At 37.9% G+C, this 23,375-nt stretch overlaps 1 protein-coding gene across 11 annotated transcripts in view; it reads left to right on the top strand.

The window, feature by feature from the left end:
- Window positions 1-23,375, top strand: part of CDK8 (cyclin dependent kinase 8) — a 61,329-nt gene that overhangs the window by 25,563 nt on the left and 12,391 nt on the right. For 5 of the 11 annotated variants that reach the window (XR_014942184.1, XR_014942183.1, XM_015852122.3 and 2 more), the window contains exons 5-8: window positions 15,961-16,018; window positions 18,784-18,915; window positions 21,015-21,158; window positions 23,162-23,231. Coding sequence is in view for 9 of the 11 variants with exons in the window: in XM_015852122.3 (XP_015707608.2) it covers window positions 15,961-16,018; window positions 18,784-18,915; window positions 21,015-21,158; window positions 23,162-23,231 (404 nt within the window). In the remaining 2 variants the exon portion in view is untranslated. Of the gene's footprint in view, window positions 1-5,689; window positions 5,779-13,606; window positions 14,477-15,960; window positions 16,019-18,783; window positions 18,916-21,014; window positions 21,159-23,161; window positions 23,232-23,375 lie in introns of those variants that run through there. The other 6 variants (XM_085536369.1, XM_085536367.1, XM_085536368.1 and 3 more) reach the window with 4 other exon arrangements.

Genomic DNA, 23,375 nt, shown 5'->3' with positions numbered 1-23,375 from the left:
GTAGGTGTGAGAGAAGATGGTTGACTATAAGAGCTGCTAAAATGTAGATTAAACAAAAAAGCTACTTTCCTAACACTGTCAGTTTTACTTAAGCTAATGGCATTTGAGAGTTACCTTCTTATTTATATCAGAAATATAGCCATACTAACTTCTGAAGACTTAATGTTTATTCTAACTGCTATGTGAGGAAAGCATTTGAACCTGAACTAGTATTTCTTGACCAACAGATTCTATTAAATGTTTCAAATGAGTAAATCTTGCCAATTCTTAAATATTTGCTTCTAAAATATGGCTGCAGTTTTATTCTTCGCATGTGACAGTGTTCTATAATTTTAACGCCTGGTTGTTTTCCTGACCCAGTTGTCCATACCTCTTATCTTTAATAGCCTTCTTCAATATAATACAAAACTGTATGTGAGACTTCTATTTACTGAGATTTCATTAACACGTGAGATCATAATGAGTTGTCATTCCCATGGGTAAATATTAACAGTGCTATTCTATCTCCGTGCCTTCCATATTGCTTCTCAGGAATCACTAGAATCACTTTTTGTCTACGAAATAGATTTAATAGTGTTCCTTGAAATATGGTCAATGACTAAATATTTGTCTTCTGTTTTCAAACTTAATAAATGCTTCTGTAGTGTGATAGTCTCTTTAAACTGATGGTAAAACACCTGTATTTGAAAAAATAATAATGTTTCCAGAACTGAAGAACAAGGAAGCTTTGTTTTCTTACAGCAGTGTTGCATGCAGATTGTTTCTAATTTGTTAGAAATGGAACAAAAGGTTCAGCGTGAGGGGGGGAAAAAAAACTTGTGATGGTTTAGTCACCACTCCATCAAATAGTGGAACAAAAAGTAATATAGGAATATATAGTATGTTACTGCACAGGCATCTGGTTTTAAACCTAAGTGTCGTGTCTTGCCCTTATTACCTGCCTGCAATAGTACTCTTCAGTATTTGAGGCATATGGAAAACAAATGACCTGTCATCAAGAATCTGAATTTTCTGGTGCTTTACTTTATAAGGCTTCAGAAAATTTATGAACTCAAGTATTAAAGTATTAATGTAATTGAGTGGAAAAAATAATGCCTGTTGTTAACTGGATGGCTCAGGAGATTGGCAATTTATTACAGAGCCTTTCACATCTAGGTCTGTAGCTCAAGTATGGCTTGTTGGCAACAGCCAAAACAAGTACCATCTCATTTTCTGACCTATGTGAAATGAGTTGGTGGTCTCAGTCCAGCGAGCAGTTTCTTTTCCAGCAAAAAACCACCATCACAACTGAGTATCTTCTGGTAGTCTAAGGAGAAGGCAAAAGCTTGAGGCGGAGACTGAAAGGTTGTTTCAATGGAATCTTGTCAAGCCATGTTGGTGAGGAAGCATACGAAAGCTGTGCATGCAGTGTCCTACTTAGGGAGACTGTTGGGTTCTGTGTTGTTGTTTACGAAATGTTCAGTTTGATGTGAACAGTAGGAAATGTGTGAAATACAGATAGCGTTCATTCCGTGCAGGAGAAAAAGCAGAATTGTATGTCAGGTACTTTCTTTGTATTTTCAGTTTCCTGGAAATAACTTGAGTAAGGGAAGAGGTTCTTCCTAATACTCTGTCTTAGCAAGACAGGCATATTGGTGCACAGTTTATGCTTGTAAGTTGAGACTTTAATAGCATGCACATTCCAATGCAAAGCAAAATCATCTTAAGTTAATGCTTATTCTGAGATGTTTCTGTTCCAGGATACCTGTAATATTAGCCTTCAGGAATGTTAGTCACCAATCTCACCTCTTGACAGGGTGACTGGATGGGTTGTCTTTTAAATGATGTGTTTATGTCAGAACACATACACATACTGACAGAACTGACCAAGTAACGTGCTTATGTTCATTTCACATGTTGTCTCTGAGTGGTGATGTTTGGATGCGGTAGGGAGTTAGAGAGTATAATGCTTCAGCAGAAAAATCTGTTCTTTGCCACATATATCTTAGGGGATAAGGATTTTTTTGAAGGTTAAGATTAATTTCTTGAGAAATTGTCCTCTGAAGTGCAATTTTTTAGTGTTTTTTAAGATGCATTAGTGAAGTTAGCATTAGATAGATCGAGTCTCTAAGGTTTTTTGAGATCTGATTTTTGTAACCAGAAACAAAAAATAACATAGAGCAATGTTCTTACTAGCATCCACAAAACAGACAGTGAAACTCAGTGATTATTGAAACCACATGAGCTTAGATTGTGAAATGTCTTCATAACAGAGGAACTGGAGAGGCTTAATTCACGAAAGATTTGTATAAAGTGAGTATATTCTGTGTGAAACAGTAACTGCGGGAAGACATTTAACCAGTTCTTTTTAGTCCTTACTTGTTTTTTACAAAGCAAATGGATGCAGACCTTAGTGGTAACTTAAGTCTTAACTGTTTCTTCTTTTTTACTTCTTATATGAAAGCCAGCTCACCATTTCTATCAGCAAGCAAGATGCTGATTATCCTTGAGTAGTGCTGTGCCAAAGTAGTTAGCTTTTTCATGTCTTTGAAATGTACCATAAGATTTCTCAACAAGTAAGTGTCATTCCTTTCAAAACTTCATATTTGACTTGCATATTCTTCAGCTTTTTCTAATTTCATGACTGCAAGCAATTGAAAACAGATTGTTTATTCATACTCTGTAGCAGGAAGGAAATAAGAGCACTTCACATAATTACCACGAAGTGGATCAATTATAGTTTTAATATTTTGAATTTAGTTATCAAGCGTGCTTGAAACATACAGCATTTTGCTGACTACTTTTCCTTGTCTTTGTTCTACTTCATTTTATCCAACTATCAGACTTCTTCCTGTACTTCGGGAGCTTATTCTACACTAAAAATAAGCATAAGTAGAAAACTGGCCATAAATCTGTTTCATCAATCTGCATCCTCAGCGACATAAGGAAAGAGAGGATGGTCTCTGCAGCATGCTTGGAAAACTTCAAGTACTGGGCTCAAAATAGAGGTCCCTTTGCATGTTACAGCAACTTTCATGCTAATGTTGGAAAATGCATTATTAGTTAAGGTTATTGCATGGTAGGCCTGCCCAAAGGGTTGGGTCCGCTCTTGGCTAAGAGATGAGCACTTCTCCATTGGTTCTGTGTGGTGACATTAGGATTAAGCTGTGATTTAACTTGATTTTCACCAAAAATATTTAATGCATTCACCTGGTACTGCAATGCTGAAAGCAACAACAACAAAATCTTATGGCTCTTCCTTGAAGTTCTGCAGCTGAGATGCTGTTAGGAGGCACTTTTTGTTGGCAAACCTTTGGACTATATTCCCTGGCCTGTAACTCTGTGCATGGTGTGAGTGGATGTATTGCCACTAGGCAACCCAGGTGTGGATCTAGGAAGTACAGTGTTGGGTCTCTGCTTCCCATTACTGACCTCCTGTCTCTTGCCAAAACACTGATAATCTCTGTCAGGCTTTGTCAATAACATTCGTGTCCTGGTTAGTTTGGAATTGCATTATGATTGACATGACCGTATGCATACTAGTGATAGCACTTAATATTGCAAGATTTTTAATGTATTCCTAGCATGCAGCTCAGCTCAACTGCTGCTTTGGGATGAGCACTTGGTAATGAGCTTTCAGGTGGGTAAAATGCAGTCTGGATTGCAAGTTTGCATTCTGAGACTGGGCTTCTCCCAAGAATGTCTACTGCCAGATTTGGAATCAGCAGCAATACAGAAGATATACTTTCAACAGTAAGTGAGGAGAAGCCTCTGCCAGGGTGGTTTTTTGTAGGCCAACATCTTAGTCAGTTCCAGGCTCTAGTTATGAATCACTTAAGTGCCTTAGGCAAAGTAAAATATATAGAACTTTTACTGTGCCAATTTACCATTTTCCACATTAGAGCTCTTGAATCAAAGGATGTTACCTTTGATCGGTATTCAGGCACTACTTCAGAAATGCAGGAATACCCTTCAGTCCTGCTCTAGTGCTTAGAAAACTAAGACCATTTGCACAAAGAGCCAATAGAAGCTATACCTGTTTTTAGAAAGTAGTTAATGTCTTTTAAAAGCAGCGTGGTTTTTCACTCTCTTTACACCTGTAACCAGGTAGTAGGCACTGCTTCCTAAGTGGCATTTTACTGACTTACTGGTGATTTATTTTGAAAGGAAAATAATAATAATAAGCACAAATTCAGTTGTCATCTGTTGCGTTTTCCAGGGTTTTTGATTCCAAGGTATCCACAAGCGTTTTGTGCCTGTGAAAGAATGTTTCTGGCTGAATATTTTTTCTTGCTTAGGTTATAACAACATGGGCTTTTCTATGAATTATAATTTCCTATAATATTGAATATTCTATAATTCAAATACTGTTATCTAGTGTTTCTTAATACAGATCTTTGCAGTGGCCACAACTACTTCTTTGCCTGCCATTTTGAGTGTTTTTTCCCCCTTTTTTAATATTAGACTCAAAGTTCAAAATAATAACAAAATAGAGTGGAAATGGTCAGATTCTTACCATTTTTGAGACCCACTCTGCTAACTAGAATCCATTTTACTTTGCTTCTTGGGCCGTGTTGTTGACAGCGGTCTCTGAGGTAAAACAAACCAAAAAATGCTTCAATAAAGTCTGTCATCATGCAGATATGTGAAAATGCAGATTTGAAGCTAGTAATACAGTGTGTTGCCACCATGCTACCAGCCTTGTGGCCAGAAAAGTGGAAAGCATTCTTCTCAGATTTTTGAATTCAGCATAGAAAAGCCTATAGACATGCCTTAAATTGCTGGCTTTCTAAAATCAAGTCATTGCAAGGCCACTTTTTGGAAGGTCATAGCAATCAGGGGAGGTTCCTGGAGGGAGGAGGGTGAGGGGGGAAGGAAATGTCACTCCTATCTAAAGAAGGACACAAAGGAGGATCTGGGAATCTACATGCCAGCTGCCCTCACCTTGATCCCTGGGTTGGTGATGGATCAAATCTTCCTGGCATCCATTTTAAAACAAAATGAAAGATGTGATGGGAATTGGGAGTAGTCAGCATGGATTTATGAAGGTAAAATCACACTTAATCAACCTGAAGACCTTTTGGGGCAAAATGCCTAGCCTGATGAATGAGGGGAAAGCACTGGATGTTGTTTATCTTGACATTAGTAATGTTTTCAGCGCTTCATCTTGTAACATCCTCATGGACAAACTTAGTGAAGTACAGACTACGTAATTGGACAGGGAAGTGAATCAAAAGTGATTGAGCTGATGGGCTTGCAGAGTCATGGACTGCATCACGAAGTCAAACTGGATGCCAGTCAGTAGCAGAGAATCCCCAGGGGTGTTACTGGGTCAATACTGCTTAACGTCTTCATTAATGATCTGGATAACGGGACAAAGTACACCATTAACCAGTTTGCAGAAGATTCCCAGAGGTGCCTTCCAACCTCCCATTGTGCTGTAAGTTCACAGATGTTTTAAGAAATTCACTTATTCCTTTCTCAAAATCTGAAACACACAACAGGTCAATTAAAGAGAGTGGGGTGGGGGAAGGAGTATTGGGATAGATGTAAGAAAATGGAAGATTAAATAGCTCATTCAGAATGTAAAGACATAGACATCTTGTTGAAATATAGAGCCTTTACATCAGAAGAGAAAATTTCTGCTATTTCTCCCAGCTGGAGCAGGGGAAGAGATTCATACTTTTTGATTATTATTTTTTTTTCCCAGAGGAAAAAAGATGCTGTATGCCAAGAAATGCTTTTTGGAAATGATGTAGCCATGAAATAAAAGATGTCTTACGACTGGATTGACAAATGGCATGAAAAAGTAGGAATTAGTAAGTGGGAGAAGGTCACTTTTTATTTTAATCTTTAGGGTTTTTTTAGCCAGGAATTAATTGCCTTTTCCTTTAGGGTGCTAACTAAGCTGAACATCAGGGTGACTCATTGTTACTTTTCCAGCTGCTTGCTGGGGAAAAACAAAAACCAAACAAACTTGTTTTTATGTGGCTTTTTACCTTCATATATTTGCACCAACTTTGGCTATGAAAGACTTCCATAACAACAGTAGCTCTAGGAGGAGATATTTGAGTTCTGAGATAATAAAAAATGAATTGCCTCTGTGTTGATGGAGGTGTTGCCGAGTTTTGTATTTTTAGAGCTCTCCTGGATTAGCACTCTCTTTTATCCTTAGCTAAAATATGATTCCTATTGTGCTAAAGCTAGTTAATGCTGAAATCAAATTTGAAAAGATAAATGAAAACGCGGTATTCAAGTGCCTCTCCACTGGTATGTGGGTTTTCAGTACAACATTTATAGTGATTTTTATTTATTTATTTTTTACAGAAAGACTAGGAATTTTATAATTCATAGATTAATTCATAGAATTTGAAGGTTCCTCGTCTTTAATCTCAGGTCTTATAATCATGTGCGAGGTTTCTGGTCCTTTATCTCACAGTGGTGTTAGATTCTTATTAAGGCAAGTGCTGAACAGGTGGACTTTTGGTAGTGATTTTTCTGATTGCAGTTAAAAACTTGTCTGTAAAGTTAATTCACAAGTGCAAGGAAGGTCAGAAGTCTCACAACTTCAGTAGCACTTTCTAGGTTCACCTCTTTTAGACTACTGCTTTTATTCCAGATTATGTTGACTTACTGATAAAGTCCAACCTTACCTGAGTGTCATGAAGATCACTGAATGTATTAAGCCTTTCATTATCTTGTATTGATAGAATCCAACTCTGATAGTTTGTCTGGTGTATCACTGTTGACTTGTGGTTGTTTGTTTGTTTGTTTTTAACTGGAACCTAAATTGAAGTCCTTGATACCTTTCTTGGTTTGTAGTTTGGTTGTTTTTTTTTTTTTCTATAAATAATCCTAAAAATAATTAGAGATAATAGTGAAGTCCAACATTGTTGTAATTTTCAGCTGTCAGCTCTTTGGCTCTATGTGAGATTATCTTGCTTTGAAAGTGCAGTAAACACGGTCTTTGCCCAAAGCTATGGATCAAGGTGGAACAAAATTATTAGAAGAGGTTCACTGATTAAGCAAGGCAATAATGTGAGCAAAACTAGGCAGACTTACTTGTAAGCTGTTGTTACCTTGAGTAAATGCATTTAAAGATTCTCAGTTTGAAGTTCTATAGTTAGTGAAAGCTTTCACGTCAGCAACATATAAGGTGAAAAAAGAGTGGAGAACATAAGGTTGCTTATTAACCACCAGATGGCTCAGGGGTAAATGATTATTTGGAGACATTAAGTTACATTTTTACGTAAAGTTACGTGAAGTTATGAAGGATTTTGCTACCTGCAGAGGAATTGCAGATCTGAGGATGCTGCTTTTTGTTTTCTCTCCTCCTGTAGAGGCCCTTCAGCACAGGATGGAATGTTTCAGAGCTGGTGTTAAACGCTGTTTACATCCTCACCTTGCTTTAAAATCAAGGAAGGTCTTTTCAGTGTCCCGAAGAATTAAATAACATTGTTGTATTAGTTTTAGAGAAGTTTGTCCTTGTTCAGTGAAAGGTATTCAGTAGTACCACAGATGTCCTTGTCTGCTTATTGTTTACTGAATTCTGAAGTGAAAACATGGTGGTACTTTAGAGCTTTTTAGAAGAAACGACAGCACTATTACTGTAGTTCCTAGAGAGAACTGTCTTAAACAATGTAAATGGGAACAAAGCTCGAATGGGCATGCTGGTTTTTACTAGTTCCCTCACGCATCATTTGTCTTGATCAAATTTCAAATATATCTGATGAAAAGATAAAGTGTCAAAGCCATCGCATTCTTAGAAACTTCACAAGAAGTGATCAAATAAAGGAGGACATGTTTTGGGAGAAATGCACTGGGAGCTGTACCGGGGCCATTTCAGTTGGGCTTGTCTTCATTCCCATGATGATGGCCATTTACACTATGCACCTCTCCTGGCTCACTTTTTACTTGGTCCTCAAAGCAGATGGGGGATGGGAGGAGTGCTACAGGATTGTGGAGGTGGGCAAGGAAGACAGGATGGCACTGGAATGTGTGCAGGGAGAAATGCAGGGGAATCTGGGGCTTGGATGCTGAGAATGTAACATTGCCTTCAGGAAAACACCTCCACTTGTTAAAATGCTTCAGACTGAAATATGTAATGATGCAGTAGAGAAAACCTGAACTGGTTAATACATTAAATCTATGAAAGATTTTTTTTCCTTTTAATTTCTTTTTCAGTGAAGGCTTTTAAGATTCCATGTCTTTGTTCTTTCCTGAAGTTACTGAAAGCTCACAAGCATCCTTTACCTTCTCCCTCACAGATTAAGGACTGCAGCATCTTGATTGGTGCCTCAGACATTAAGTCTGCTGGAGTTATTACCAGCTCCTGTAAATTGTGAATGCTCAAAGGGGCCCCAGCCTATTTAAAGTAATGCATAATGTATCTGTTTTGTTGGATCTCTGACAGGATGGAGTAGCCTTTAGGAGCCTGGTTTAATTGAGAGAAAAGGGCAAATAAGTAGCAAAGCAGAAAATGGAATACATTGACAATTCTTTGTAGCAAAAGTAAACAGCTAGTGCAGGAAGTGTTTGGAAGGTGTCTCCCAAGTATTACTCTGTTTAAATGGAAGACATTAAGGACTTTTGTGATTAATGTTTGGATAGGAGCATATAGAGTAGAGAAGCTTTTTTAAATAATACAGAAGAGTGTTTGGGGGGATTTTTTTGATCCCTATAATGATTATGGAAGCAATATATCTTATGTTCCATGTAATTATATATTCTTTTTTGTTATTTTGACCACGAGGGGAGAATTGGACCATTGGACAGCTTTATACCTTTCCTTGGGAAGGTGTACGAGCTCCTTGTGAAAATTGCTTTCACTGTTTAGCTGTCCATAAGACTTCAGGTTTCTATTAATGGCTCTCTGCTAAGCAGCTTTCACAATTAAGTGTTTGAAAATACAGTGTTCCAAACTTCTTTAGTCAGCTGCTCAAAACTGTTTGACAGATGAAGGATCCCATCTCTTCGTACAGGCAGAATTTGGTATTTTCAGTCAGTCCTAAACTCAGTAGTAGTTATTGCAGAAGTCTCACAGTCTGTTTTTACTGCTTTCACAAATGCTTTGGAAGAGAAAAAATAAGTTGTTTGTGAAAGGGACATGCAGTATAAACCATGCTTACTTCATTCTGCCACCCAGTGTAAAACGTGGAATTGAGGGGATGAAGCAACAGGAGGATGCATCTGTTTGAATGGGAAGAAAGATGGTCAGATGACTGTACTGTTCTTTTCTCACTTGTAGTCCATTTCCTGAACATTTATTTCTCAGCTGTCATGTTGGATGTTTTCTGAATTTCACAGCTATTTTTAACTGAAGTGTTAGAAAATGTTCTACTTTCTGCAAGTTTCAATAACTGAAGATTTCTTGATTGATTCTGATCCTTGATCAGTAGCTGAAGATTTCAATAACTGCAGTGAAGATGCCTTCCAAACAGAAGTAGTTACTGTATTATTCTGTCTTGGCACCTTCAGAAAGCAGGAAGATCACATGCAGAACTAGTATTTTTTATTATGTTGTTTTGTCAAATATGCACTTTAAAAATAAAAAAGTACTTTTGATACTATTTTTTTTTACTTCCTAAGGATTGAAGTATATTGATAATTGAAGAATCATCTTAAGTGCTATGTAGGTAATATGTTGAGGGATATCATTCATGTATACATGATCATATTTATATCATTTGTGTATGTGTATATTTGTGTGTGAAGACTTCTTCAAAGTAGCTTGAGCAGTTTTGTCCTTTTAATAGCAGAAGTCCTGCCTGAGTTAGGTTGAATTCTTGGGATGCAAATATATGAACTGATGGGTAGGCTATACTAGATTTTTCTTGTCTATAGTTTTAAATGTGTTCTTTTGTTACTAGCCTGGTTTTTCATGTGATGGCTTTGCAAACTGACCAGATATCTGATTACGATGCTAGGCAAAGATCCTGCTTCCACTGTGTTCACAGGAAGCAGCTGTCCAGACCCACAGAGCTGGTAAATGCTTGTAGCGAAGTACGCAGGAAGTATATATGTGCCAGTCTGTTTTATTTCAAGTTTGCTATTGCATGTTTGGGTGATATGATAGCACACGGTTCTTAATAAATTACGTTGTCCTGTGTTTTCAGTGACTGAGTAACAGTAACTGAAATAAATTCTTGAAGTGCATTGAAAGCATCAAAATGCAATAGTGAGACTAGCAGCTTTCATCAGGGTGAAACAGATGGGATATGCTGAAAGTACCTAGAAGAAGGATTCCCTGGTATAGATACGGCATCCATGTTGTCCTGTACAAACCTTTTGAACCTTGAAAATTGAGTAGTTCCTGGTTTAAATGTAAAATGTTTGAATATTTCCTTATCTCCAAAACAAAAAGGAAAAACCCACAACACCCAAGAAACCAAAAACCAAAACAAAGCCCTCTGAGAAATCTTTTTTATAAGATAATTAATATGTTGTTAACAGAGGTCATATACTTTTAATTGAAAAGACTTCAGTGATTAGATTTAGTGCATGTTCAGTTCTCAAGAGTATTGTTTCCCATTAAATGTTGCATTGTTTATGGTGGTCTTCTGATTATTTATGTTAAAGGCCAACTCAGTTAATGCATCACTAAAATGATTTCAATCGTAAATGCCCTTCTTTTAATACAAGGAAAAAATTAACTTCAGAAAATTGCTGATGCTATCAGTTGAATACAATAATACTGACATTTTCACTGTGCTACAGTGCTGTTTAGCATTGCAGTATTGAGTTTTGTTCAAAATGGAAATGTAACTGAATTATTTTCTGTGACCATAAAATGCTCAAAAATCAGTTAGAATTGCTAAGAATGCAATGCAAGCACATCTCGCATTGCGGTGAATATTTTTGGTGCATGTTACAATTATTTGAAGACCAACAAGGCTGCTCAACAAACCAATGTAGCTTAAGAAGTGTGAAGCTTTGCAGGTCACAGACCATGAAGTTGGGTGTAAACTTTACCAGGCCAACTGAAGGTATATATTTTTAGGGGCAAAACCAATGTGCTTAATATTGTTCATAAATCTGTTGTTTCAAATGAAAATGAATGTTCACTGTTTCAGCTGTCTCGGCTCATTGCATGTCATGGCATGGTCAGATCTGAAAACTGGCAGTGTGACCATCAGATGCACAATTAGTGGTCAGGAAAAGTTGGTACTGTAAGTTTCCTCTCTACTGTTCTAGTAGTCAAACTATGGCATTAGTCCAAATGAGAATTAGGGTAATACTTAAACCTTATCAGAAGGTGCATTAAAATGGAAGTAACAAAGAAGGTCAGGTTGCTCTTTCTGTGTCAGAGTACTGCAAACATTTAATAAGTGACAAGCAAAAAAAGGTCACATCTACATTATAATACCATAGGTAAATCAAAGGAATTCTGGTTATTCATTGATAGATGTGTTTAGCCTTGAAAACAAAGCAGTTTGTATGTAGTCTAGTAGTGAAAAATATGTAGAGTAGTTGTTCTACAGTCTGGTTCAGTATTAAAAGTAGTAACAAAGCAGTGGCTGTGCTTACCAAAAAGTATTTCTTTTTTCCCCTCCTCTGTGCTTTGAGTGAAACTTACTGAGAGTGGATCATGACAGAATGATCTGGAGCACAAAAAATGCCCCATGGTTTGCAATCACCTGGCATGAGGACATTCAACAAAGAATAATTTCCTGCTCTTATTTGTAACTCGCTGCAAGCAACACGAATGTCTGTTTTGATCTGCGATTACGTGTTACTGAGGTGGATTGGTATAATTTTCAGGTTGTTTGCACTTTTATCTTCAAAATAGAAAATGGAATAAGTTTTAAAACCCAAATTTCCCCTCTGAGTGAACCTAAGCATCTTCAGTGTATGATTAGAAGCAGTATTGAAGTGTAACATTTATTCAAATGGAGGAATGTTTCTAAAAAGTAGCTGTCTGCAGAAAAGATGTGAAGAAAATGCATTTTTCAGAGCCTCAACATGAACCAATCACCTTACATGGCTGGTAAAACCATGCAGCCTGCTGGGATTGTATGTAAGGGAAGACTATATGCCAGGCATCTAAAATAATCTCTTGTATCTGGTGTTAGTGAAGCCTCAACAGAAGCAGCATGCAATTTGGGGCTATCCAGTTCTAATTAATAGGTGGCCCTGAGGCAGAAATAGAGGGAGAGAAATCAGGGGGAAAAAACCCTACTAAGAAATACCAAAGAGTTCTTTTAATGTAGGTAAAGGAGCTGATAAGAGATGTAGGTCTTCAAAGATGTATGAAGTTGTTGAAACAAAAGGATGGTTGTCCTGCTGAAATTTAAGAGAAACAGCAATGAATGCAACATCACTGCTTGCTTTAAAAGTGAAGGAAAGGTACTGCAGAGATGAAAAGTGAAGGAAGGTAGACTGTGCAGCCTTCTGTCCCTGACACTTGATGGTCACGGTAAGGAGGCAGTGGTGTGTTTCACATGTTAGATAAGGCAGCTGGAAGTGGAAGACTGCCTTGAAGATCTTTAATCCTATCAGTGTATCCACTATTTCTTTTAGCTTCTCTATTTGATATTATCTTGCTTCTTAGGAATTGTGTGTGGTTTGCAAATACTGATTAAAACAGGAGAATATATAATATTTTAGTGAGTATCTTTATTCTCTCTTTAAATATTCAGTGATTAATTGCACTAGGCAGGTCTTGTCTAGAAATCTCGCAAGTCCTTCAAATTGAGATTTTGGGTAAGATTTAGTGCTGTGCCATGGTCACAAACCCATTTGTCCATGAGAATGAGACTAAGGGGGGTTGGGTGGGAAGGGATTAGTTTTCATCTTATAAAGGTTTCTTAATAATGTTTTATTAGTCTTTGCTACACACTCAGCTATACATCACTGCATGGCCCTTCATGTTTGGTTTAGGATCTCAACAGCTTTCTCATTTATGTTTGGCTGGCGTAAGGAAATTGTTTTATTTGAAGGCAAAAGTAAATATGTCTCTACTGGAACAAAAATAAGTGACTTGCAAAAGTTATTAGTAATTGTAATAAGAGATTACTGTTTTAAAATTGTTTTCAGAACGAACTCGGTGTAAAAATTGCTGTAAGATTTTTCTTGGCTTGCGTAGCCCAAGGGATTTGAATTAGCACTTCAAACTTTCATTTTCTCTAAATAACGAAAATTAAATGAAAACTAAATTAAACTGATGTTTGTCTGGATTTCTCCATTCTGTTTCTAATGATTGCTTACTTTTCTTTGCGAATAAATAGAGTTGTCTAATATGTACTTGGTTTCTCCCAGTCTTTCTCTTTTGGCAGTGCTTTTTTTCTCCAAACGATGGGTTAGAAGTAGAGGACCCTTAAGGTTCCCTCCAACGTAAGCCATTCTGTGACTTAAGACAGATCTGTAGAAGAATTCCTGACCCATGGTTTGAATTTTCTTAGTGGACTCAGTTGTTTTGAGAGTCCCCCAAATGCATGTTTTAGGAATGCCCACACTGTCCCTGTACTGCTTTCTGGTAGAACCTCCTCCATGACATTTCAGTATCAATGAACAGGCTTGTTTGGAGAATTCCAGGTTTTAATCCTTGCTTTCATGTGTGATGTTGTCTCTCTTTACAGTGATAAATACCCTCTGCAATAAGAATCTTTTTCAAACAATACTTTTTCAGAGAAGGGCCTTTGACTCTAGAAAGAGCTGCACTGCTGTGAATGGTTATTCAAGATTGATGGCTGAGATTTTTTGGTAATTTGTGGCTTCTGAAGACTCCTACATGGAATTCTAAATTGTCTGTGGTTTTAAACTTTCTTTTTCTGTAAATCCTGAGAGGAAAAAAAACAAACCCTGAGTGCGAATCAAGTTACCTGTTGCTATTGTTACCTGTTTTGCTAACCAGTTCTGTTTCATCTTTATGTTTTCTCCTTTGTACCTCCCTCGAACTAAGGATAGAAGCTTTTGGGGCAGGAGTTGTTACCCAGTGCTGTGCTGATTAGTCATCTGGAGTATTGGAGCCTGGGTATGAGAATGGCTCCTTGCCCCCATCACAATCCATATAGTAAATTATTTTTTAAGGTAAAAGCATAAAGAGGATGCTGTAAGCATTTTTCTGAAGAGCAATACCAATGTGTGAAGTATGATATTTCAGAGTAGCATAAGATTCACCTGAAAAACTTTAGTGCTTGTATAACCTATCTACTAAAAGTATATTAGAAAAATAGCTTATTAACATCCTAGATACACCAAAGCAGCTTTCATGAAAGCCGTGCATATTTTCTCCTTGAATCACTGTGTAGCAAGAGAATGGTTTATGTGTTAGAATTGTCTTTCTTGATTAGCAGTTTGAATTGCTTTGAACTTCAGTGTTACCTCTGGATTTGAAGACTTATGTGCCTTGCTTATTTCTGGGACTTTTCTAGAAACAACCAAATTTGATGCTTTGTGGGCCATGTGCACACATACTACGTTGGTTTTATGAAGCACTGTTCACATGGAATGTATGCCTGTATGTAAAGAAAGAATAAATAAAAAGAAAGAAGATGGGGTTGGGTTGGTGTTGTGGAATACAAACTCTTCTGCACATCACTGAGCCTGTACAGCTCAAGTCTGCTCTGCTGAGCTGTAATTGCTGTTGGAAACTCAATGGCATGTACCTTACCTCTTTGGTCAGCCAAGCTGTAACACCGGCTTCCATCATTAACCTGTGCTCCGTTTATGTATTCTGTATGTAGGTTGTACAGCTTCAGAAACCCACACTGGAGCTTTTCACTGGCCACAGTAATAAAGTTTCTCAAGGATTTTTTTTTTCTCAGTTAATACTTTTCACCTGGTTTTGTACAGTATGAATTATTACTAGATTGGTATTTAACTGTGGTCTCTAAATGTGCTTTCTGCCAAAACCTAATAGGTTCAGTAACAGTGAATGCTTGGTAGATCACGTTTTGCTCTCTGCAAGAGATATTAAGATTTAATTTCTTAATTTTTAGATAGCCTAAACTTTCTTGCTGGACTACTTTCTTTCTTCAGGTCTGACTGAAGTGGGAAAACAAAGCTAGAGCTGTAACTTGGCCTTATTGCAGTTCTTCTAATGGACAATGGTTAGGACCACCTGTTTTGTCCAAGCATTTACAGTATGAGTAGATATCCAAATCACTCAATTTAAGATAAATTTAGAAAGAACAAATGCACAAACTGGTATAAATTCTAAAATTTCGTTGCAACTTTTGTTACTTTCTTTGCCAAAATAAGCAGTGAAGGTTTGATTTATATGCAGCATGTTAGCATTTAAGGAATCTTTTGACTGGAGATACAGAGACTGGGTTATAAGAACTTTTAGAATGGAAAATAGAGGATGGGGGAATGGATTAAGGAGAGAGTGGGTGTCTTACTAATCAGTTGAGCTCCAGCTCAGTTCTGTAAATCAGCTCTAGTAACAGAAGGGTAAGAACTAGTATATTGTTGTCAAAATAATGGAGAGAAAGATAGCACTATGGGAATGCTTTCTGGTTTCACAGCTGTCTGAATTGGTATATGCTTGTAAATAGGAATAATTCAGTCGATTTTTTTTTTATTTTTTTTTTGTTCCCATATAAAACTGTACGGCAATGTACTTTCTTCATGGAAAATGTGTCTGCAGAGGTGCCTGATGACTCCTGTGCCAGTGCCGTGGGCCAAGGGGTGCTGAGCAGCTCCAGCTCTGCCTCTTGCCCAGCGCATTGGGGATGAATACCAGGGGTTCTGTAGCAATGTGGGAGGCTGGAGAATGTCTGCTGGGGCAGCTGCCAGCAGGGCAGCAGCATAGGGAGCACAGTGCTCGAGCACAGCCATGCTGGGAGGAAACATGAGGGAGATGCAGTCAGGGAGGGCCCATGGCTGGGTCCTTGCACAGCTTTATCATGGCAGAGAAACTTGTTTTGATCAAAACAAAATTGGTTTAAAACTGGCAAAACAAAGCTTAACTAACTTTTCAGAGACTGTGTTTAGGTTTATCGTGGTATATGTATTGTATATTTATTTTTTTTTCCACAGAAACCTGCTAATATTTTAGTTATGGGTGAAGGTCCTGAGCGAGGAAGAGTAAAAATTGGTATGTTGATATCTTTGATAAGTCCCAGTGTAGCATTAAAGTTAGAATGTTCTGGAGGTGCGGTTGTACCCCCTAAAGTAGTTACTGTCATACTGGTATTTGCTGGACACACTGTCTAAATGCTGTGTTTGAATGACTGGCTCCTTGATGTTAGATCCCTGCCCAGTTCTGCTGATGAAATGTGGTAGCCTCACCAATCAAAACTGGAAAATGTTGATATGTTTTGTTTAAATGGGTGTTTGTGTGGGGTGGTGGGTGTTGATGTGGGGATAAGGAAGAGAGCAAGGGGGGAGAGGAGGAGAAAGAAATGGGGTTTTAAAACTTCTTCCATTTGCCCCCTGTAATGTCATGACATTATCTTGCCGATGCTTCCAAAATCTAAATAGGAACTATCCACTCCTAGTCATAAAAACCTTAAAACTTCATAACGAAATCAGAGGTGGCATCAAGCCTACAACATGTTTTTGGAAAGGGCAGACAGGATTCTTGGAGATAAGCACGAGGGATCCTAAAGTCCAGAAAACACAGGAATTCAGGCAAAACATTGACTGAGAACTCCTGCTAAATGCTCCAGATGGGCTGTAACTGGGTAGGAGCGACCCAACGCTTCCCCACCGCTGTAGAATTTTTTGTGGGCTTTACTGCTTGGAGTGAGGGGATAATTCACAGAACTTCAACTGTTTTAAATTAAAGTAAATAAATACATAAAAACTAACTGTAGCCTAACAGTACTAAGCGATACCAGGCTGTGCATTAGCATGGCCATGCTGTGGGAGCAGGCTGCTAATGCGCAGCCTCCTTATATCTGTTATGGTAATACAGCCCCATCTGAAAGGCTTTTATTTTTTTTTGAATCATTATTATTATTTTTGAGATAGTTCATCTTTTTCTCTTCCCTCTGACTTTCTTTTATGAGGTGATTCTTCTGCATTGTTGCTCTGTACACTTGCTGTTTTGTTTATCCGATCTATAACGTTAATCACTAGTGTAAAGGACAGGGCTATAGGATTTCCTGTGAGCGTTCAGTGCTGCTCTAGCTCTGCCCTCCCTTCTTGAAACCCAGGGAAGTAGGCAGGCGAGGGCTGAACACTTCTACACATCCTACCCTAAAAGATTTTAAGGCCCCTCTGAGTTTTGGGGTTGACAGTAGAACTTGAGGTCTTCTGTGTACAAAACAGGGACGGCACAGACAGTGGAAGTGACTATGTCTTCCTACTGCCATATTCTTCATGAAGCAGTTGCTTCCAAAATGGAGAACATAGGTCCTTCTCTGGGCACTGTGGTGGTGGTGTTTGCTGTACACAACTATTCGATAGTAACTGCACGTAGACCACCCGTTTATCTCTTAATGGATAGTTTTAATTTGGGAATACGTTTGAGCAGAACCAAATTTAGTCAGACTTGATCATGGATGGGTGAAAGATTCTGTATTCTGCCACCAGTCCTCTGAGCCATCCATTCCCGGGGGGAGGAGGGAGGGAGATCCTGCATTTCTAAGTGTTATCAAAATGTAGATTATTTTTATTCCTTACATTCTTAAGATATTACCACAGCAGGAAAAGAATGCAGAAGTTAAACCCATAACAAGGGCTTCCACCTTTCCAGTGCAACTAATTTCTCTAAAAAATACATAACTGGCATTTAACTTAAAATAACTTTTATAAGCTTTTTGCGTCATTTTGAGTCCAAAAAAAAATAAATCAGTTTCTGCAAACTATTTTCTTAATTTTTTCTAGATGTTAGTGACTTGATTGTATCCACAGTAGTCTATAATTTAGAAAATGGTAAAATGTTTCTCTTTTTAAATGCATTAAAACAATCATAAATAGGAGTGCATATGAAAAAGTATTTCAGGTTGGCTAGTCGAGTTAGAGACCCATATTACCCTACAGGTGCCCCCAACCAGCGAGCTGTAGCAGGTAGTTCTTTGCCCTCATAACGGCTGCTCATCTCATTTCAATCTTTCTCAGCATATATCCCTGCAGCAGAGTTCTTGTTCTTGGGGTTTGGGAAGCACTGGGTAGACAAGCAGATCTGGTGGGAAAAATTGCAAATTTTAGTCTCTTCCCACTTTTTTTCCTGTATCATTTATATTGCCAGCTAGCTCAGACAGCTTTCTAGGAAGATAGATATATTAGCAATTCTAAAAAGCCATTTTTAATGATTCAATCCCCCAAGCACAGCTTAAAATTACAACCTTAATGGTGTCTAGTACTGTTACGTTGGTGCTGGAAATAACTTCTTGGCAGAATATCACTGGGGAGGCAGATGCTGTAGGCTTAGTTGCTTTTTCTGTGAAGGAAAACTTGCTACAGCTAAGTTCACGAGTAGGTAGCTTTTGTGGCATACACGTATGTATTATAAATCATTCTAACCTGTGCAGAACATGCGTTTTGCTCACATGTAAAATGCTTCTTGAAAGACCATGCAGTATAATGGATTATTTTACCGGAGAACATCAGGTAAAATGAGTCAGGATTTACCAGTGTCCTGAGAGAAGTGAATGATACGCTTTTTCAGAACAATGGTTAATTCTTCGTTCTTAATGGCTCGTGTTAGTAATGATTTATAATGATGTACTTTATAGGTGATGGCATCCAGTAACTTCTACAAAAGCTCACAGAATTACTATCTGCTACAGTCTGTCTTTGTGTTTATTTAGCACAGTGATGGTAGCTCTAACAAAGTAAACTCAATCAGTTCATTATAAAAAAGATACGGTAGTTTTCCTAAAAGACTAAAACACCTCTCTTTGAATTTTGCAGCTGATATGGGCTTTGCCCGATTATTTAATTCACCTCTGAAGCCTTTAGCAGACTTGGATCCAGTAGTTGTAACGTTCTGGTATCGAGCTCCAGAGTTGCTTCTTGGAGCAAGGCATTATACCAAAGCTATCGGTAAGTATAACATGGAGAATAACCTGCTCTTCTAGTGTCCATGCAGATTGCACACAGATATTGAATACTATTAAATACTACAAAGGACAGCAGCTGCGTTACTGAGTTCTTGAGGAAACATTAAACTTTGACAAGTTGTTTGTGGTTTCTGGCTAGCTGTAGGGATGAAACGTTTCAGGGTTTGGTTCCAAGTGCCCTGCAATGCAGTGTAATGGCTGCAACTCAAGGGTTTCATAGATGCTATTAGAATTAATATGTGATAAGGATGCATCTTCAAACTATTGGTAAAATCCATATGATGACGAAACATAGAGCATTAATTTCATTGCAGAGGTTTTCATCTAGTTTTAAAAAAGCATGAAATTTACTTAGAATTTATAGGATGGAGAACATACTGGCTGCACTGAAACTAACCTGTAACAGTGAAGTTTAATGCAGTGTCACACTTTATTTGCTACTCCACACTTCTGCACCTGTGAAGAAAGTACTGAATTTGCTTTTGAGAAGTTAATAATTTTAAGTTTGCTATTTGGTATGTGTTTGTCTTCAGTACTGGAAGTTGGCTGCATTAGGTTCCGTTCCATCAGACCTGTGGTTTATCCCATCCCTGCAGGCGTTCAAGGCCGCATTGGATGAGCCCTTGGCAGCCCAATGGGTGTCAGCCCTGCTCATGGCAAGGGGTTGGAGCTCAGTGATCTTTAAGGTCCCTTCCAACCCATGCCATTCTATGATTCTCTTTCTGTCTTCTTTAAAGCACGCAAGTGCCTCAGAATTGCTTGAGGCAGTGGGACGTATCACCAGACAGGGCTGTGGGTGCACCCAGACCTGCAGCCTCACAGAATGCAGGTGTTGTGAGGATGGCATTCGTTCCATCAACCTAATGCTGCGCCATAGTTCATCATTCCCACTCACCAGTCTGAGTGGCCATCACTGTGCTGGCCTTTCCTCTCACCGCTGGGTGCTATGAGTGTCCCCGAAGGCTGGAGCCATGGTGGGCTGTGGCTGGAGGTTGTGGCTGGAGGCCAGGGCACCTGCGGTCAATGTTCACCTCAGTGGGGGGAGTGAGAGACTCTAAAGAAGAGATCTGGGAAGTTTTCCCTCTCCAAGCAGCTCGTTTTTAAAATCTATGTTAAAGCTTGACAGACATTTCTGAGGAAATAATTTCCCCTGTAGGGCTCCACTTATTTTGCACAAATGTGGAGGCTGTGTGTTGGCATGTATGTTATTATTTCCATAACCTGAAGTTTTCTCCTCAGACTTCACCATTCTTTTCTTAATATCATGTCAGTGTTTTTGTCAGAGATTTTAATCCTTGACTCAAATGTATTTTCAGCAACTCTGATAATACCGTATTTCTTTTATTAAATGCACTTTACATATTCTTTTAAACTCCCTTTTTGCTAGTGTTTGCATGTTATTTCACTTTATTGGCATTTCCTTCTGCTTGTAGCATGTGAAACTGCACAGATAGCCATGGCCTTTAGTACATAATTTTTTTCAGCACTGATAAAAACTGTCTGTATGCAAGCACTGAGCAATGGGGTTGTGTTCTTGGCACCGTTGGCTTTTGTCCTTGTTCCTGACCTTTCCTTGTTCATTTGAGGAATGTTCAGAGAGAGCAAATGTTTTGATGGGAGCAGTGTGACCTTGAGCAGGTGACGTGTTGGTTGGTTCTTCTTCAATTGTGTTCTGTGTGGACAGCTAATCAAATAGCTCCTGTTGGCTTTTCTTCTTTCCTCTTTTTGAATCAGATTCACTTTTACCAGTGTGGTAACTGCGCTTAAAAACAAGCAAACAAAAATAAATGAGCAACAGCAATGAACACACACAGAAACACACACAAGAAAACCAACAGAACAAAACACACAAAATGAACAGAAACAAACAAACAAACTCCACTAAGCTTGTATGATACTCGTGTTACTGAATTAAGGACCTTTATCTAAAAGGGAAAGTCTAGGAAATGTTGTACAATAGAAACTTACAGTTTTCCATGCAGGATGCTAATCTCTTGATAAGTGAAGAACTAACCTTTTACCTCTCCAAGACGGTTTTGGAAAGATTCATTTGATTTCTATTTCTGTTCTCCTTTTCTGAAGATATTTGGGCCATAGGGTGTATATTTGCAGAGCTGCTAACATCAGAGCCGATATTCCATTGTCGACAAGAGGATATCAAAACTAGTAATCCTTATCACCACGACCAGCTGGACAGAATATTCAATGTAATGGGATTTCCTGCAGGTACAAGTTGTGTTTTTTATCACTGCTGTTCAAAGAAAGATATCTGTATTGTATTTTTTGCATATGAAGGTGGCAGCTGACCAAAGCAACAAAGCTGTTTAAACACAAACTCTGTCATGAGTCACCTAGAATCTAATAGTCACACCAGATATTTTTCCTGTTATTAATGATATGTTTATCTATGCCTATAAATGTATCAGTATTCTATGTTTTTGAAAGATCTCGTTTAATTATGGATGATTAAAAACAATATAGAATATGTCTGGATTTCTCCAGGACTGATTATGTTTGAAAAGTGACCCATGATTGTATAAAACCAAGAGCAATACCTACGTTTTCTGAATATTAGACAGATGCTGTATTAAAGAAAGATGATATTTGGAATTAGGAGTGTATTCTTATTCTTGGCATTAGAGATGTTTCTTGGTTTTTATTTTTCCCTTATAAAAAGGTTATCATCTGGAGAAATAACCTTTTGTCCAAACCAGAACAAATAACTGGTCGCATGAACCAAAATAAATTACCACATGGATATCTCCTGTCACATTTTCCCCTCAGTGTTGGTCGTATCTTTTATTCTACAGGCTATCTTGAATACTTTCAACATTTGTCTTCTAGTATTTACGTGATTGCAGGTGTCTGAATAATGGGGGGATTATTTTTACTTTCAGTCACCTTTCTCTTCACTGCTTGTGTTCTCTGTCGTTTGTGTTTTCATTTAGTATTAATAACCTCTTTGCTGTACTGGTGGAGTTTCTCCTTCTCATCACATAAAGTCTGTGGTCTTTATTTCTGTGTGGTTATAGAATTTTGTTCTTAAAATTGCTCTTATCTTTAAAGCCCTTTGACTTTTCCCTTATTTAGTTCCTTGCTCCCATACTGCTGCATGAGATTGCTGTAAGTGTTGCCTTTGCACATAAAGTGTTTTTAACGTCATGAAAGTCCCCCTTAATCTATCTCCTTTAAGCAACACTTAACTTTTCAGCATCTAGCCTGAAATTTCATCATTTTCTTGTGCTTTCCCTTTGTTATTTGGAGTTTATTTTGTTTTTGTGAAGCTTACATAAATTGGTAATAATCTCATTGTTTTCTGTGGGGTTTGAATAGTGCTGTTTTATGGTTTACACTCATTTTTGTAGATCTGTTTTTTCTCACAAGAATTACTATCATTTAATTGCAGCATTTTTTTGCTTTTTCATTGATATTTGCTATATTTGAAAATTTCAGCTGTCTTTATAAGGGGTAGAGACAGAAACAGAACAGGGAAAGAAGATAATGTCTGTGGGTTTATTTATTAATTTGTTATTTCTGAGCTCCAAGTGTTTGCAAATAGGATGAGTCTTGGTAAAGATTTGTCTTGATTCAAACTCTTTGTCCATAGAATTTTTTTTGCAGTTACAGGGCATAATCCATTTGAGACTAACAGGTGATGTTACTGAGCGTTGTTTTATTTCTAAAGCTATTTCAGGATTTTTGCATACAAGGAGTTCAGGTTAAATATTCTTTAATTGGAATGTGCTAATGTTACTTCGCCTTGACCTTTTCTTGACAAATAGGACTTTTTTTAGTTTGAGACTGGCACAGATTTACGCAGTACCTCCATGCATTTTCTTGTAACAAAACACAGTGCTATCAGAATGAAAATGAATGTTTACTAGACTCCGGTGTAATCCTGCCCAGAGATCACTGTTATTCCTAAATAAATTAGGTAACAAACCTGAAGGGTGCAGATACACTGGCATGTTGTTTTTATGTGTTGTCCTTTGGCCATATGGAGATCTTCACTGTAGCTGGTAGCATTTTTTAGAGTTCTTGAGTTACACACAAATAGACTCTTAGCTACTGGGAAGACTCGTGAAGAGATGGTGAGGGAACATAAAGAAATAAATAGCTACAAACTTAGAGTAGCTGAATGAAAAAAGGAAGGTCTACAGTGATACTTTAAAAGCCTCCGTTGTAGTTAGGAGAAAGCAAAATAAAGTAATAAATACTGATTTTTGCAGATAAAGACTGGGAAGACATAAAAAAGATGCCTGAACATTCAACTTTAATGAAGGATTTCCGAAGAAACACGTAAGTCTGTGTTGAGATGAGCTTTCTTAAGAATGCCTATTTTACTTCTCTCTCCTACTCTAAAGTTACTTTAGTTCAGGTTATTTTCATCCTAAGCAGTGACGATGAAATGCTTGTGACTTAGATTCTGAAGAAGTAGAAAGT

The sequence above is a fragment of the Coturnix japonica genome, chromosome 1, assembly GCF_054131305.1.
Source record: "Coturnix japonica strain WE chromosome 1, WE-NBRP24, whole genome shotgun sequence".
NCBI lineage: Eukaryota > Metazoa > Chordata > Aves > Galliformes > Phasianidae > Coturnix > Coturnix japonica.
Note: the sequence above shows the minus strand (reverse complement) of the source record. Positions and strands in the feature narration are given on the sequence as shown.